The 18,212-nt window shown below is 45.4% G+C and overlaps 1 protein-coding gene across 7 annotated transcripts in view; it reads left to right on the top strand.

The window, feature by feature from the left end:
• The first annotated feature begins 1,070 nt into the window (after window positions 1-1,070).
• phldb1a (pleckstrin homology-like domain, family B, member 1a) overlaps window positions 1,071-18,212 on the top strand; it is a 71,278-nt gene continuing 54,136 nt past the window's right edge. For 3 of the 7 annotated variants that reach the window (XM_055942951.1, XM_055942949.1, XM_055942944.1), the window contains exons 1-3: window positions 7,367-7,750; window positions 15,800-15,910; window positions 17,474-17,597. In XM_055942951.1, coding sequence (XP_055798926.1) covers window positions 7,748-7,750; window positions 15,800-15,910; window positions 17,474-17,597 — 238 coding nt within the window. In that variant the 5' untranslated portion in view covers window positions 7,367-7,747. Of the gene's footprint in view, window positions 1,363-7,365; window positions 7,751-15,799; window positions 15,911-17,473; window positions 17,598-18,212 lie in introns of those variants that run through there. The other 4 variants (XM_055942948.1, XM_055942945.1, XM_055942946.1 and 1 more) reach the window with 3 other exon arrangements.

The raw sequence follows: 18,212 nt of genomic DNA, 5'->3' as shown, positions 1-18,212 counted from the left end.
GGGTAATTAATTGCTGTCTGTGAGTGGAAGATGTTTATAAAGTTAATTTATTTACAATTCACCCCCAGGTTTAGTAATGTAGTATACTCCACGCACATTACAGACATAGGAGGGCGGAAGGCCCATAACCCAGTAGAAGGGGTAGAGGGTGGGAATGTCTGTTTTATTTGTGGCAAAACCAGCATGACGCACCAAAGAACTGAACCAAGCCCAGGACAGCAGGAACCAATTACGGCGTCCTAGACAACGTGTCCAAGAGAAACAGGAGTCTGCAATTTCCATCTACGAGGGAAAAATGTGAAAATATCCACTGGCTGCGTTAACTATTATTTCCGTACTGTCGTTCTCTCCAAGGCTGTCTAAATTTAAGAGCACACCGTTTCTCATTCACATATGTCACAAAGTTATTTTGTTAGCCTTTCCAAAATTGTTTTCATAATCTTTTGGGGTTATTCTGGTTGTGTTGTGGTTATGGTTTAGTCTCAGGAGCCGCCGGGTCTCGCGACCTTACATTAATGGTTCGCAACACGGACATCGAACCATTAATGTAAGGTCGCGGCTCGTGAGGCTAGTTAGGGTTGGTGCGTTTGTAAATTATGTTTCCTTTCCCGATATTACAAAGAGGGATGGAGAACTCTCCTGACAGAAGGAGAGAGAATCTGTCAAACAGCTCAAATTAACCCTGATTATGGCAAACAAGAGGTGCACATTGCTATATTGTTATAGTCATTGGGAGAAACCCATGACTATATGACTCTCGAACCCTGTGACGGCACAAATGATCTCATCCTCAGTTGAATGTCTCTCTCTCTCTCTCTCTCTCTGGTCCAGGGGTCCGAACAAGTGGGCTACCGCTCAGCTAGAGAATAAATAACTGCCTTGTGTTAGCTCAGAGAGGGAGAGAGAGAGGGGAGGTGGGAGAGAGAGAGATGAGGTGGGAGAGAGAGAGAAGGTAGAGAGAGAGCAAGAAAAGGAGTAGAAAGAAAGGGTGGGTGGATGTAAAGGGTAAAAAAAGAAAAGAGGGACAGGGAGGGAAAGAGTGGTTGTAAGAAAAGGGGGGGGATAGAGGGTGGGAGCAGGGAGGGAGAGATATGTAAAAGAGGCTAGCTGTCTCTTTCCCATTCTCCGTCTGTCAGTCTGTACAACGTGTTAATCTCTAACCACTTTTAGAATGTGTAAACTAAAGTGAATTCTTCACTGGAGAGACAGCATAACAAAAACAATCAGGATACGTCTTCCTAAGGATATCACCAGCTAGGACATTTCTCTTCTCTCTCTCTCATACAATGTTGGAATCATGCCTTGTCTCTGAAAAGTATTGGATTTGACTGTTTCTGTGACAAAAAACTCTTCTGAGACCAGGTAATTATATGTTTTATTCTATTTGCTGTGTTTGTGTAAGGAGGTATTAAATGTACACTGAAAGTACAGAACATTAGGAACACCTTCCTAATGTTGAGTTGCACCCACTTTTGCCCTCAGGACAGCCTCTATTCGTTAGGGCATGGACTTTTCAAGGTGTCGAAAGCATTCCACAGGGATGCTGGCCCATGTTGACTCCAATGCTTCCCACAGTTGTGTCAAGTTGGCTGGATGTCCTTTGGGTGGTGGACTATTCTTGTTAGACATGGGAAACTGTCAAGCGTGAAAAACCCAGCAGCGTTGCAGTTCTTGACACACTCAAACTGATGCGCCTGCACCTACTACCATACCCCGTTCAAAGGCACTTGCATCCTTTGTCTTGCACATTCACCATCTGAATGGCACACACACAATCCATATCTCAATTGTCTCAATCCTTATTTAACCTGTCATCTCCCCTTCATCTACACTGATTGTGGATTCAACAGGTGACACCAATAAGGGATCATAGCTTTCACCCGGTCAGTCTATGTAATGGAAAGAACAGGTGTCCTAATGTTTTGTACACTCAACGTACATGTGACACACAGTGCAACCTGTCTTTCAGTGCTCGGAAGCATCAAAAGGGTATTTTTCCCCTTGGTTTGCTGTCCTACAGCAGAATGAGTTTATGAAAGACTGCACACTGCATTTAATTTCTCTCAGAGTGAGATTGAGGGAAAAAAATGTAAAGAGGGAAAGTGTCAGGGGAAATGGATCAAAACGTCGGAGAGAAATGTCATATTTACTCATCACTGAATACAAGTCGTAGCCTATCCATGATCATGCATACTTTTGGTCACAGTCACACACAGAATAAGAGGTAGAAATGGAGATACTAGACAGCGCACCATACTAATATTGCAGTGTGTAATGCAGAGGGAGCAGAGCTGGGAAAGAGTGGTGGCTTTGTCTTACCTCAAGCAGAAGGATAATGGATCTATTGTACCAAGTGTGTGTCAGGGGTCCTAGTCTCACATGGCTCACTTATTCCTGCGCTGTGCATGTGCGCTGACCATCACAGTAGGAGTAGACCACGGAGCTCCACCAATTGAGCTCTCATATTCATAATTGTGGAAGATCAACCAGGAATGTCTGGTGGCATTGACATTTCTGAAACTCTGAATGCTCAGATCAGATGTACGGTGCGATTATAGTATGAGGGCCATGTTTGTCCTAGTTAAAGGTACACATGTGCACTATCATAGCCAAGAAACACAGCTGTTGAACTCCCATGGCCGGATATTGGTGGAGGACTAAAGAGCACAGGTGTGTGTGTGTGTGTGTGTGCGTGTGCGTGCCTGCGTGGATGTGTAAGTAAGCCAATGCGATTCTGGGCCAAACCCAGCAGGCTCAGTGAATGGAGGCTTTCATGTGTGGGAGATCAAGCTGCTTCATTGGCACTTTGGTAATTTGCTGCAGCTTTGCATTCTTGAATCAGTTGTTTCTCAGACTGCAGTAGAATATATGAGTGTGTCATGTTTATCTTAGTAAAATGCTGAAAAATAAGTAATTGTTTTTCTGAACTGCTGTGCTCCCACCACTGGGACAGAATCACTATTTGTGGATTAGAAGCCGTATGTATTGTAAAAAGTTGAAATGTGTGTTTGTTCGTTTCTTTGCGCGTGTGTGTGTGTGTTCATGAATTCCATCAGAGAGTAAGAGAGTAAGAGAAGGAGAGATGAGGGCTGGAGTCGCTGTTGGAAACATTACACCTACTTTAACTGGGTGAATGTGATGAGTCTTGTTTTGTGCTCACACCTGCGTTGAAGCCTGGTAGGTATTTATTTTCAGTGCACGTTCAGGTGGAACCATTTATATTGAATCTGTTTCTCCTGGTGTATGTGCTCGTGCATGTGTGCATGAGAGACTTTGAGTAGCCACTCACTCTGCTGGCGTGCTGATTCACAGAGAGCTATTTTGCATGTAGTAGTAGATCGTTGAACTTGGGTATAAATTGGTGGAGTGTCAAGACATCTAGGGAGTTCGTAAGATGATGTGGAATCATATTCAGTGACGGTACAGTGGTTACGACGGTGAAATGTAAAAATACATTTTCGCACATTTTTTCCACTTCTCACAACTTCCTGTTTATCCACTGAATATAAACTTGCCTGGAGGCTCAGGCTGAAGCTAATTGAATTGAAGCAGCTGGATTATGGGTTTCAGTGGCGAAGCAGGAGAACTGTGGTCATCTGAATGTGCTCCAGTTTAGGTGGAAATAACTTCTCCTCTAGGCCAAGTCTGTCTCCATTTAGTACTCACTAAGTCACTGCTCACCGCTGTCTAGAAATATAACAAGGTGTGCACTCCTTATGGTAGCTGCCATGCCGCACGTGTTGGGTTGGGAATATAAAATACACTGAGTATACAAAACATGAAGAACGCATGCGCTTTCCATGACAGACTGATCCGGTGAATCCAGGTGAATGATCCCTTATTAATGTCACTTGTTAAATCCACTTCAAACAGTGTAGATGAAGGGGAGGAGACAAATTAAAGAAACATTTTAAGTCTTGAGACAATTGCGAAACGTATGTGTGTCATTCAGAGGGTGAATGGGCAAGTCATTATTAGGAAGGTGTTCCTAATGTTTGGTATGCTCAGTGTACGGCATATCTTTTATTGATTCTAAATGGTATTCTTTTCATTGTTTCTCAATGGCTATCTGAAGACAGCTGAGTTAATGTTCATGAATGTGTTCCCTGTTTACGCTTGTTCCCACCACAACTCCCATCCCACCTTGTGTTCCCCGGACCCCTATCTTCCAGACAAGGTGCAAGTGCGCAGGCTTAAGTGCTTTAATGCAGACTCTATTCACAGTATGCCTGAATGGAGAATCATAATCTCCACAGTGAAAAGAGCTCTCACTTCCAAAGGAAAGTGACTGGAACATGTGGAGCCCTCTGAATCGGCGGAGAGGAACAGCGAAGCGTGACAACATAATACACAACGGAACATTTGGAACCCAGAAATGTGCGCAACAGTAGAATAATGTGTTCCCAATGTTCTACCACCCCATTTCCCCCTGTCCAAGCCTTCCTTTGAACAAACACACATTCCATCATGCTCCATTGCCAGGGAGGCAACCGGCCTTCTCACATACTTACACATAAACATGGACACACACACACACACACACTGGCCGAGAAGAACATGTTGTGTTGCCAGAGAAAGACTGACTCATCCCCAGTATAAGTGTAGCTTCCAGACCTGAGGCTATGATGCTATGGTATTCAGACACACTGGCACACCATGCAGTGGGCCAACCATACTTTTTCACTGAAGCAGACCTGCGTTCAAATACTATTTGAAATCGTTCAAATACTTTGAGCATTTGCTCTAGCGGGTCTGGAGTGCCTGCAGACGGTCCGGGTTTACAGTTTTGGATCTCTTGTATTGGTAAACTAAGTCAGGCAAGCTCGAACAAGTATTGGAAATGGTTTCAAATGGTGTTTGAACCCAGGCCTGAAAGGAGGAGAAGTGTGGTCACGCGAGGACATGCTATTCTCTACTGATAATGTGCCCCAGACCCAGACTTTATGGTGAGCATTTGTGGTGGGAAAAGCTGGAATCTCAGAGACTGATCTTATACCCAACACTTTGAATTAAGATCCAGAGGTCTCCAAGGAGTCAGTAATAATAGATTGGAATTTTTGATTGGTAACTTTGAACTATAAAATATAGGGCTGGACTACCGCATTTGGGACTCAGCTAATTTACTGCATTTCAACACATTTTGCAACGGTGCAGAGGGGGAAAATGTGCAGTTTTATCCTATTTTGTCAAGAGGCTAAAAGAAGATTTTGCAGTTTAAAAGATAATGTCCTACTATTCTACACATACCATGAGGCTGAGAGAAAAATTTGCAGTTTCAAGGCTAATTTCCTGCAATTCATCACATTTTGCTTTCACATGCTGTCTGGGGTAGGGCTGTGATGATTATGGAATTTTGGGTAACGATTAATTGTCATGCAAATGGCCACGGTTATCGTCATATTTTATATTTTTGTTGAAAAACATTTTAAGATTGTAATGCATCATAATGCATCTTTTGAAAATTAGCTATGACATACCTAATGAATACAACACTGCTTTGGTGACACCCTTGTCTCCAAAACAAATGGTTTTGAACACTTGGAACTTTTGGAAATTAAACCTTTCTTCCTGACCGTGCCGTTCTGCTCTTACCCACTTCCTGGCTATTGGGTAAACTACTGTATATCTACTTGAATATAACATTGAATCCCCCTTCTCCTAAAATGTATGTATTAAGATGATTATGTAGATTTTTGGGGGGTTCACGGTTATTGTCCATAATTGCTGGGTCAATTATTTTACGATCTCCCGAGTGGCACAGCGTTCTAAGGCACTGCATCGTAGGGCTAGAGGCGTCACTACAGATTCGGATTCGATTCCGAATCGCAGCCGGCCGCGACTGGGAGACCCATGCACACAATTGGCCCAGCGTCGTCCGGGTTAAGGGAGGATTTGGCAGGCTGGGATGCCCTTGTCCCTTCGCTCTCTAGCGACTCCTTGTGGCGACCGGGCGCAGCTGTACGGTGTTTCCATTGACACATTGGTGCGGCTGGTTTTCGGTTTAAGCAAGCAGTGTGTCAAGAAGTAGTGTGGCTTGGCGGAGTTGTGTTCCAGAGGATGCATGGCTCCCGACCTTCACCTCTCCCGAGTCCGTACGGGAGTTGTAGCGATGGGACAAGACTGTAACTACCAATTTGGATATCATGAAATTGGGGAGAAAAAGGGTTTAAAAGTACTACAACAAAAAAAGATTTAATAAAAATACAAAGTTATTTTACAATAATTGTGCTAGCCCTAATCTGAGGGCCCGGGTCACATGCCCTGCATGCCCGTTCGGTAATCTGGCCCTGATAACATGCATTTGAATTCCTCTTTTGGAACTTTGAACCTCTTATGAAAGTTCCGTATCAAATGAACATAGTAATCCTACTACAGTACTGATATCCGTCTCTATCTCTAAGGTCCATCTCTTTAATTGCTAAGCTGAACTCTCACTATTTGACATACTAGACATATCTATTAAAATCCCCATAGATGTTCCTTGCAGACTGATGGTGGATGTTTAGTGAAAGGCTTCTCGAGGTCCAGCTGGAGCAACCACTTCACCATCCCCAAGAGACCTCCACGTCCCTGGGTTGGCTCACAGGAAACAGCCCTGCTCTCCGGGCTGGATCCTGGAGGAATCCATTCCATCTGGTTACTTGGTTGTCTGCCCTTATTTGTTTATGTTTTTATTTGTTTTTAAGTGATCCATCATCTGCTCTCCATTTGTTACATCACTCCTCTGGGCTTGACCATGGGAACAGACATGAGGGATCAGAGATAGTGGACTCTCTCTCTCTCTCTCTCTCTCTCTCGCTCTCTCTCTCAGCCAGATAGTTCCTGAGGGACATCACAACAACAGGCTCATAAATTCTCTCACATCCTATGGAAAGATAGTTATATCTCTATGTGTCATTATCAATGCTACAATGATCATCTATGTCATATAAAACAATTCCCAAATGGTCCTGAAAATTCCCAAATATTCCCACATTTCCAGTTTGGAACCCCCCCCCCCCCCCCTTTGTTTTGCCAACAATACAGAGACCAACAGCAGGAAGCTGCCTGGTGGAATTCCACTTATGACTCAAGGTCCTTTCCCTCTTTTCTGTCTCCTCCTCTTCCTGCGCCTACGCTACATCTCCACGTATTTCCACTGTGGGTCCCCGACCTCCTGTGACTATCAATGTCTGCTTTTATAAAACACTGGAAACACTGAGTGTTCAGTGTTATTAGTGGTTCGTATCCATAGCAAAGCAGAGTTGGGCTGTTGGGCTGTCCAGCTGGGCTCATCTGTCCTGCCTTAACTCCCCCCGATCAATGGTAGGACTGTCTGTGGATGAGGAACAGATTGGGTTAGGTCAAGTTCACTCTCTCTCTCTCTCCCTTAGACTTGACCTCGTGGCTATTTGTTCTGTGTGTGTTTAGACCACAGACGTTGGCGCTGAACTTTAAATTACACCCGAGGGTTACTCAGGGTGTCTGAGTAGGAAGTTCAGGGAAGTCCTGGGAGGTACAACCTTTGACCTGATGGCATATCTACTTCGGAGGACACCTCTGATGTTGTTGCCCCCCCAGTCATTCATGACGAGGGTGTAACGTTGCACCCTGGGGACCCCTAGAGCTCAGCTTAGTGAGTGACTGAAGTGAACGAGAGGTTAGACGTAAACAACCATGTGTCCGCTTCGCTGCTGCAACTGCTCTGTGGAATATATTACTGAAATTACAAGAACTTTACTGCAACTTGGATTCCCTATGAGTGGAGATGGTGAGTGATTGTCTGCTATACCCGCTGAAGTTTTTGACATGTTAACAGTATTGACCTTTTATACATCAGGGGAATCATTGATATAACTCAGAAGTCAATTCATTTAAATCCTGTACATTTTCTATTACAGTACCACTCTATACATGTGCTTTTTAGATGTACAGTATCTAAGTTCTTCTCCGTTTTCCAATGTCCCCTTGTCTCTCTCTTTCTTAATTTAATTTCTCTTTACTGGGAAAGGGGAGCAGGGATCAGCCCAGAGCAGAGCCCAGACTGTGTGGCTGGCTAGGTCTATTTCTAGCAGCCCATGGCAAACCTACAGGGCATAATTGCCCCCGTAATCACACGTTACAGAGGAAGGCCCAGCATTTACAAGCATGAGACATCTCTCCCACATGGGTGTGTGCACTGTATGAGATCAGAGTGGCCTGTGCTGTGTAGGAGTGTGTGTGTTTGTGTTTCTGTGTCTGTGTGTATGAGACTATGTGTGTGACACATTACACTGCCCAGTGCTCCCTGCCCCTCTGTGTCTGAGTTCTTCAGTCCATTCCTCTGTGTGGATGAGTCTGTTGACTACTGTTGCTCTGTTGTGTGCTGGGTGATAAGACAGGGTAAGACAGGGTTAAGGAGCCAGTGGCCCTAGCCAGTGGTGAACAGGACAGGACAGGACTCTGTTCTCTATGCCATTGGCTCTCTGAGAATCCAACACTGGAGAGGATTGTCAGAGATGCCCATGTGGCACTACCCAGCTGCCTGGGCTGATATGACATCACAGAGAGACCGAAAGACACAGTGGGAAAAAAATGCTTTTAGCCTATTTTGCTTAATTACTCTAAAGTTCTATGGCCAAGATTATAAGGGGGAAAGCAACAGGTAATACCACTGTATTATTACAGTAATACCACTGGGGTGGCAGGTAGCCTAGTGGTTAGAGCGTTGGGCCAGTAACCGAAAGGTTGCTGGATCGAATCCCTGAGCTGCCAAGGAAAAAACTGTCGTTCTGCCCCTGAACAAGGCAGTTTAACCCACTGTTCCTAGGACGTCATTGTAAATAAGAATTTGTTCTTAACTGAGTTGCCTAGTTAAATATAGATTTGAAAAAAGAATGAAGTAAAGATAAAACAACTATTTTCATCAACTGAGCATAACCAAGGATTCCCAGTCATACGATCTCCAATAACTATCGTATTGTGAGAAATGATTCCGGAAATAATTCCTGAAATTCACACTAGCTCTGTCTTTGCTTGCCTGAGCGAGCAAAGCTTCGCATTCAAGCAATCTCCCTGACAAAATGCAGAACATGCATGAGAGAGGGAGAGAAAGAGACAGAGGCTTTAGAAAAGTTGTTGTCCTCAGATAGCGTTTTTGAGGGGGAAGGAGAGGAGGCGTGTTCCTTATCTACTCTTTAGCCATAGAAACCATAAAACTGCCAGATAAACCAGAACAAAGTCATCGTCACTTATTGTTGACTTTAGGAGTTGTTCCCCACAATGTGGATCTGTCTCTGTCTGTTTGTGCTTTACTGCGTTCGTACGTTAGTCTCACGCGATATCTCAGACAGCGCTGGCTCGATTTTGATTCAACTTCGGTGAATGACACGTCTAGGATAGAGATCCGCATTTCCAAAATGACACTGACTGATTGGCTCGGTGGTGGCACCATATAACATGATTTGAAAATGCTACATTTGAAAAGTCACTCCCCTCACCCCATTTAACCTGAAGTCATGCAATTCGGTACATAGGTTCCTCACACGGAACAAATTTTCCTATTTTACAGACTAGAATCTAAAACATGGCATGCTATTGACCAATAAACATTTACATGGGCAAGGTCTGGCACATAATTGCATATAAATCAGTCAATGATACTGGTATTGTAACAAAATTTGGTACACATCTTGCGAAAACCTCCAAGCCTCAATATTTTCAAGAACATTCATATTGATCACACGGTCGTGCTATAACAGGCACATGTTTATATCTCTTGATCTGTTCGATTGAGGGATGAAATTTGGCACACATGCTCAGGGATATGAATCTAGCTAACCCAGGTGATATCCCAGACACCATTAAACCAATTTTGATGAAACATGGGTGCATCTTGCCATAGAGATCTGTCATTTACAAAATTATACTGATTGGCCCAAGGGCGCTGCATCCTTCGTGTGGGACGACATGTTTACTGTTGCCTTGTTTAACTTTACCATAGGATATGGTTTATGTTTCTAAAACAACATCCTAGATGCATGAAGTAGGTGGTAATGGAGGGTTATGCTAAATGTTTGTCTGCTTCCGTTTGTGGTTGACTGGATATGTTTGTAATGGGAGACAATTGCTTAAATTCAAGTGTAGAGACTAGAGTGGACTAGAGAGACAGATGAGCAGGTGGAGTCTACATAGCAGTCCACACAGTCACTGCTGTGACCATAGAGCATTTTATGTGTATGGTAGACGGGTAGCCATAAAAGGTTCAGAGTTAAGAAAAGAGTGTGCAACATCAGCTATCAGCTGATCATATCAACTGTCTTTCTGTAGATACAGTAGTTCCCTTTCGGTCAGTACTCTCGGTAACTATGGGGAGTTGTACTCTCGCGACTTAAACTGAAAGTCCCGCCTTCAAACAGGTGATAAGCCCGAGATTTGGATTCATTCCATCAATTCTTCCGCTCTTCGCCTCGAAACGAGCAGGAATGATTCGCGCTACTAAAAACAAACATTTTGTGAGACTCTCTGACTTTGCACCAACTGAACTGTCCCTTTGTGGAAGCGCGTGCTCGCCCCCTGGACATTGTGTGCTGGAGTTTGTATTTGTTCTCTTAGTTTCCTAACCACAAACCAACGTATTATTATTTTTTGATTGTTCGGCCTGGCTGTAGCAATGAGTGAGATGGCTAACGCGACTGAAACGATGAAGGCTAACAAGCCGGGTTCGGGTTCGCGACCATGCCCAAATGAATAAAAAGACAGTCAAGTGTGTTATCTTGTATGTCTCGGCTCGGTGCGTGCTCTGGCTGCTCTCGCTTGAATCAGTTTGTGTGAGAGACTAGGAGATGGTGCCAGTAACAGTGGCTTGTCCGCAGCTGGCACTGTTCCCCTAGTCCACAGCTCAGGTTCTCTTGACAACCGTGCAACATTCTTGAGAGGGCTATGCAGTATGTCCCCTCGCTCAACCCAGCTCCTGTGCATTCTGTCTCCGGTTGTGGGAGACTACTTGAAGAGAGAGGGCGGCCAGGTTCAGTGGGTACCCACCCGCAACCTGTGTCTGCCTTGGTCAAGCACCGCTTGCCTCTCTCCCCAGACTTGTTGATGAAGGGTCTGGTCCCACATTCATGATCCAGTCCTACGTAGACTTTCGAGACCAGGTTAGCTAAGCAAGCACTGTTATGCTCTTTAAGACTGCGGTCAACGAGACGAGGTAGCCTATCTTAGACGAAAAAGTCTACTGGCTTATGTCGGCTAGGCCCGTGCCCCATTCCTATTTCCAAATCCTGGAGTTGGAGGGAGTGGAGGAAGCGGTGCTTGCGTGAATCTCAGGTGAGGAAGCAGCCACCGAGTGAACCTCCGGAGCAAGGGGCACGGGCCTGAGCACGGGTCTGAGCGACCGGTGCACCCCTCCACAAAAACATTACTGTGACAACAGTGCCCCCACATTTGGTTATGGCCAAACAGGGTACTACGTCAGCCATTACTGGAGCCCTGTATGCTTGTAAGGGGGACGGGCTTTATGCAGGCTATACAGTCTCATGGAATCACAGCGCGCTGTATGTTGGAAGCATGTCCAAGTTGAATGCCCGCCTTTGTTACCCCGTGTTCCATGGTGTTTACAGGGTCCAAGGGGTATATCAATCTCCCCAGGTTGAGAGTAATAAGTTGGGCAAATCGTTCTCTATCCACAAGGAGGTACTCTTCCCCAATAGTTGGGTCATTACTGGGATTCATTGTTGATTTGTGCCTGTGGCTCATTAGTCCCTATGCGGTGTCTAGTGATACATGTAATGGGCTCTATAGGCAATTGGCTGTTGGTAGCGGAGTCGAGGGAACGAGCAGGTTGGACATGACCATGCTATTATACCACACACAGTCTCTGTAGTTCATATGAACTCCGTAATGAGCTGTCTGTCTACCCCAAGTTCCACAGTGTTCACGTGTGTCAAAATGGGTTGTGAGTTCAATGAAACTGAACCCTTCTCCACATTCAGACAGACGGTTGTCAAGACTGGTGGAAATTGAAAAAAAAACAATCAGTCTCTCCCTGTCCACAGGGTTGCATCTTGCCCCTTCAGATGGCACTTCACGCGAGGCTCACTGTCTGCCACGACCAATGGCGCGCATGCATGGTGTCGTACTGGGTCATGGAACGGGGACGTCGGGGTCCGGCTACAATTTGTTGTGCGTCATCACTTTGACTGTTTCCAAGTCCTCAGCGCCCGTTTTGGGGGAGGAAATATCTCTTCTCCAGAAGCAGGCAATCCGAGTGGTTCCTATGTCGGAGATCCAGGACGGCTGGTACAGTCTGTATTTTCTGGTTCTGAAAAGGGACTTTGTGTCCCATTCTAGACCTACGTGCCTTCAACAGGCACCTCAGAGTCGACAAATTCAGAATGCTCACAAGCCACCAGCTAATACAGTCGATTGCTACATCCATGCTAATGTCCCGTATTCAGTCTCTAGGCTTTAGAAGAAAACAGAAAAAGAGCCGTCTGACTCAATCTCAGCGCATTCTGCTTCTGAGTCTTGAGCTAGACTCACTTGCGTATCACTCTTTTCTATCCTCACGTAGGGTGTCCGGGCTCTGCCTTAGACAAATTTCGCCTGCGTCACACAGTGCGTTTTTGCCAGTTTCCTGCGCCTACTGGGGACGAAGGCTTCTGTGATAGAAGTTGTTCCCCTGGGGATATTGTTGATGCACCCTTTCCAGCACTGAGGGCTAGCCACTCACCTGGACGCATCTCACAACTTTAACTGGTCGCTTCAGGTGTACCTGTCAGGCCTATGGCCCTGTTGGCCCAGTGGTGGGACCCTCTGCTATTGTTAGGGGGCTACCATGGACTTAGCTGTATCCTGCAAGGTGATCACGACAAACACATCCCCCAGAGTGTGGGGTGCGCGGTATGAAGGCAACTTGATTTGGGGGGGGGGGGTATGGACTGTGGTGCGGAATGCACTGCATGTCAATAACCTGGAGCTCCTAACGGTGTATATGGAGCTCAGCCACTTCCTTGTGCTTTTGTCGGGCCAGCAGTACGATGTCAGAACCGACAGTATGTCAGTGGGGGCGTACATCAACCAACAGGAGGAGACTAGGTCTCTCTCCCTCCTTACCTTAGCTCGCTCCCTATTGCTGGGGAGCAGTGCACACATGCTCTCGCTTCAGGCGGCGCATGTCCCCGGTTGCCTCAACTCGGTGGTGGATCAGCTAAGCAACTTATAGTTGATTTATGTGGCTCCCCGTTGGCCCAAGCCTGTTGGGCTGTGTCCCATGGCAACTCCTGTTGCGCAGGGACCTGTTGTCCCAGGAGCACGGGCAGTTTTGGCAAGCAAAGCCAGAGATTTGGTTCCTGTTGATCTGGCCAGTCAGATGGCTAGAGGTTTACCTCTGAACATTATTGTTACTATTCAGTCCGTCTCTGGCGACTCTTAAGGCGACGTTGCTTCCGAATGCGGCCTTCGCCCCGAAAAGTATTTAGCGTTGAGCTATTCCCTTTGAGCCTTCTCCTTTTGCTTCTGAAGAGCAACATAGGCTGCAGGCCCTGTGTCCAATACGAGCTTTGCATAAGTACATTGAGCAGACCCAAGATATTCGCTTATGTGACCAGCTTTTTGACTGTTTTGCTTATCCAGCTTGCGGCAGGGCGCCCTCTTTAGTTTTTTGTGTGCAACTCCCATAGTTGTGTTCTACCTTGTTTCCCTCCTTCAGGGAACAATATTTATGACTATTTACGTTTTGCTTGGGCTCAGATCAACTCAGAGGTATGGAATGTTGGTGAGACTAAAAGTGAGTGAGTGAATGGTTGGAGGATTCTTGAGCTAGAGCAGACCAGACAGACATGACTCTTCAGCGTTATCTGTTGTTTGTATTTGTGTGTCTACAACGTCTCTGGTTTGTGTATACTGCAGTAGACATGTCTGATCCTCAGAGGCTTTTCCCTCTTCACTGAGGTGAGAACGTGTCCACAGCTGGGCCTTATCTACAGTATCTGTGTGTGTCTGTGTCTGTGTCTGTGTGTGTGTGTGTTGTGCAAGGCTGAGTCAAAGACAGTGATTCATGGTGATGGGAAGCAGCCAGGGTAAATATATCATTTTTTTACATTTACATTTTAGTCATTTAGCAGACGCTCTTATCCAGAGTGACTTACAGTTAGTGCATTCATCTTAGCTAGGTTGGACAACCACATAACACAGGCATCACAAAGTACATTTTTCCTCAATAACTTAGATGTCAGTAGTCCGAGCTAGGAGGGGGGCGGGGGTCATGTGCTGGGGTGCCAGGACAGAGAAGGACTTGGACGGGGCTGAGCGAGACCTACCCTCCCGTTGGGGCGGGAGGGCCAAGAAACCAGAGGTGGCAGAACGGAGTGCTCGGGTTGGGGTGTAGGGTTTGAGCATAGCCCGAAGGTAGGTAGGGGCAGCTCCTCTTGCGTTTCCTTAGGTAAGCACGATGGTCTTGTAGTGGATGCGAGCTTAGACTGGAAGCCAGCGGAGTGTGCGGAGGAGCGGGGTGACATGAGAGACCTTGGGAAGGTTGTGAACCAGGCGGGCTCCTGCATGGCACAAGCGGGGAGCCCAGCCAACATCTTCTTTCTTACCTAAGATACACACATCTTCATTGTGTGGCTGAGTTGAAATTACCAGCGGTGGAAAAAGCACCCAAATATCATACTTGAGTAAAAGATACATTAATAGAAAGTTACTCAAGTAAAAGTGAAAATCATACAGTAAATACTACAATTGTAAGAGTCTCAAAGTATTTGATTTTACATATACTTAAGTATCAAAAGTAAAAGTAATGTAATTGCTAAAATATACTTAAGTATCAAAAGTAAAAGTATAAGTCATTTATTGTTCCTTATATTAAGCAGAGCATTTTCTTGTTTTAAAAATGTACGGGTAGCCAGGGCACACTCCAACACTCAGACATTTACGAAAGATGCATGTGTGTTTAGTGAGTCCGCCAGGCCAGAGGCAGTAGGCATGACCACGTGTTCTCTTGATAAATGTGTGAGTTTGACAATTCTCCTGTCCTGCTGAAATGACCTTTCGCCATATGCCTGATAGACAGTATGTGTATCCCATATTTGCATTTGCAGCAGCTACTCTTCCTGGGATCCAGCAAAATTAAGGCAGTTTATCCCAATTTTTTTTAAACATTACAATACATTCACAGATGTCACAACACAATGTGTGTCCTCAGGCCCCTACTTCACCACTACCACATATCTACAGTACTAAATCCAGGTGTGTGTATAGTACGTATGTTGTCGTGTGTGTGTGCCATACGGCCCCCTGTTCCCTTTATAGTGCACTACTTTTGACCAGAGCACTATGAAGGGAATAGGGTGTCATTTAGGATGGCGTAATCTTCTACTGTTGTCCGTGTAAGCAACGCTCATTAATATTGAACATCAATAAGAAGCTGACGGCATATTTCCTATATTTCCTCATTTGTAGCGTCATACCCACAAAGACTCTTGACTGTAATAGCTGCCAAAGGTGCTTTAACAAATGATCAGCTGGACAAATATATACAGCTGCTGTCTCGTGGTCAGGAGATGGCGATAGAGCCCATAGGATCCATTCATATCACTTAATAGACCGCCTACAAAAGTTACAAATCAATGAGATGACTGTATATTTTAGGATCTTCATTTCTCTAGTTGAGCTGCTATCTGGGACAGCGGGGATCTCTAAGGAGAGCGGTGTTTCTATAATGAGTATGTCGTGTGCGTGTGTGGGCGTGCGTGCGTGCATGTGGATGTGCATGTGTATGTATGTGTGTTACTACGGGATGTCTTCATGCGTGTCCTCTCCTCTGTGTGTGTTCCGACAGGATCTTCATGTGCCAGTAGGTGTGATTGACAATCCAGACAACATGGACAGCCTGAAAAGGAACGTATTGGAACATAATGGACGACAGACTCACCAACACCAGGTCTTACGGGTGAGTCGTGTGTGTGTGTGTGTGTGTGTGTGTGTGTGTGTGTGTGTGTGTGTGTGTGTGTGTGTGTGTGTGTGTGTGTGTGTGTGTGTGTGTGTACGTGCCTTACAGGTGACTCGGGTGCCATGGGTGTGAGTCAGGTGCCATTCTTCACATGCAGAAAGCAGTGCAGATCTATTCAACTTAGCTGTCATGAGAAATCAAGAGAAAAAGATTGAAGAGTGACTGACCCGTAAGGAACAATGTGTAAGGCACAGTAAAGCGTAGTTCAGTGTGGTAAAGCGTAGTAAAGGTCAGCAAACAATAACACCAGCGCTTACGGCGAAGGTCAGGTGATGGCCAGGGAGGAGAAAGGGGCTTAAATAAACTTCTGTGACATTATGAATTCTAGGAGAGAAATGTTGGTTAACTTTAGACAGACGTGAGAACCCGAAAGGTCTGGGCTCAAGAGGTGGACATCAGTGGTTACTGAATAAATCCAGGGGGAGCAGATGATGGTATAGCAAAAGCATTTCGTCATATAAAATGCAACACGTAAAGCTTCTAAAATTGCTTTATCAAGTACTTACAAGAAAAGTAGTAGCGTCTGTGTAATTTACACACACACACACACACACACACACACACACACACACACACACACACACACACACACACACACACACACACACACACACACACACACACACACACACACACACACACACACACACACACACACACACACTCACACACGCACAGGAAATACTTACCTAGCTTGTTAAACTGCAGGTGAAAGGCTGAAACAGTGCCTTCTGGCATATTGGCTGCTTGATCTGGGCAACACTAGTTTTATCTTCATACCTTCTTCAAAGAGCAGGGAAAATTGTAACTATTTAAAGACAGACTCCAAAGGCACGATGCCAAGACCTTAATTGAATGTAAGCAGTCCAAAGGTGAGTCATCTAGATGCCATAAAGCTGCTCTGTTTTCTTTTTATGCATCATAGGCTACATACGGAGCACATAGACTTGGATCAAATTCAAGAAAACATGTCAAATAGGCCTACATTTGAATATCAGTTATTAAATCTGCTTTCATGTGTCATGATTTAGTGCCCCGATAGTGTACTGTAAGACCAGTCCATATTTGACTGACACACATGAACAGTCTTGTGCTTTTGTCTTCAAAGCTAAACAGATTGGTCTCTCCCCGCTTGCCTGGTGGTGGTGGGGGGGGGGGGGGGGGTGGACCCTCTTATCCTGTCTAGCTAAAGCCTCTCATTAATCCTGTAAAGGGAGCAGTGGGGAGTGGGCCGTGGGCAGACACAACACAGCTTAGATTGGGCAGATACACGCAGACCAGTCTGCCCTATTGTCCCAGTGACGCTTTCAAGGAGTAAAGGAGAAGGGGAATCACTGGGACTCTGCTCTCAGGAAGATAGCAATGTGGACCTGGGTATGCGGATCACTGAAATGCAAAAGATGAGGGAGCGCTAGGACTGAGCAGTCATAAGTTATGTGTCCTCTGAAATAAGTTTCAGGTCTCATGTCAGTTTTCCTCTGTCTTGTTTTATGTCATTACCAGAGTACTCCATTGGACCTGATCGAGATGGGCAAGTCACTGAGGTTCCAAACAGAGCACCCCCACCTGGTCAGTCTGGGTAGTGGCCGTCTCAGCACAGCCATCACCCTGTTACCCCTGCAGGAAGGTAAGCACTTCTGCATCTCAGACACATTCAAAGGAGTCTTCTATCCAATGCTTTGTTCATGCAGACTGGTCTTGAAAAAAGACCTTGTGCTGAAACCTTGAAAAAAAGATTGATTAATAGAGAGAACTCCTAAATGGTTTCCAGTTACACCAAGAAATATTATGACAAAAGGTCCATTACAGGAAATGAGCTGACAATATGTCCATTAAAACTATTACACACATCATCCCAGACTGGTTTCCTAGAAGCATTCAAGTCCTTCCATAAGACGCTGATTGAGAATGATACCGGACATTCTTACACAGTAATGACCAAAGCTGGTACTTCTGAAGAGAAAAATCCCTAACTGATTTATTTATGGCAATATCCATCCATCCATGCACTCACTTAATTCCTGGCATAGAGCCAGCTGGTGGATGATATCATAGGCATCAGGGAGGAGGAAGAGGAGGGAGGAAGAGGAGGGAGGGATGAAATGAAAGTGCCGTGCTGTAGCTGAACAGTGGAGCCAGTGTATTCAGAGCCCTGACATATCTAATCATCCTAAGAATGACAACTAGAGGACTTTGTGATATGGAGGGGATGGAGAAGCTGGAACTGAAAACAGGGATTCAT

Source organism: Salvelinus fontinalis, chromosome 13, assembly GCF_029448725.1.
Source record: "Salvelinus fontinalis isolate EN_2023a chromosome 13, ASM2944872v1, whole genome shotgun sequence".
In the NCBI taxonomy this organism is placed as follows: domain Eukaryota; kingdom Metazoa; phylum Chordata; class Actinopteri; order Salmoniformes; family Salmonidae; genus Salvelinus; species Salvelinus fontinalis.
This window is presented reverse-complemented; position numbering and strand designations above follow the sequence as displayed.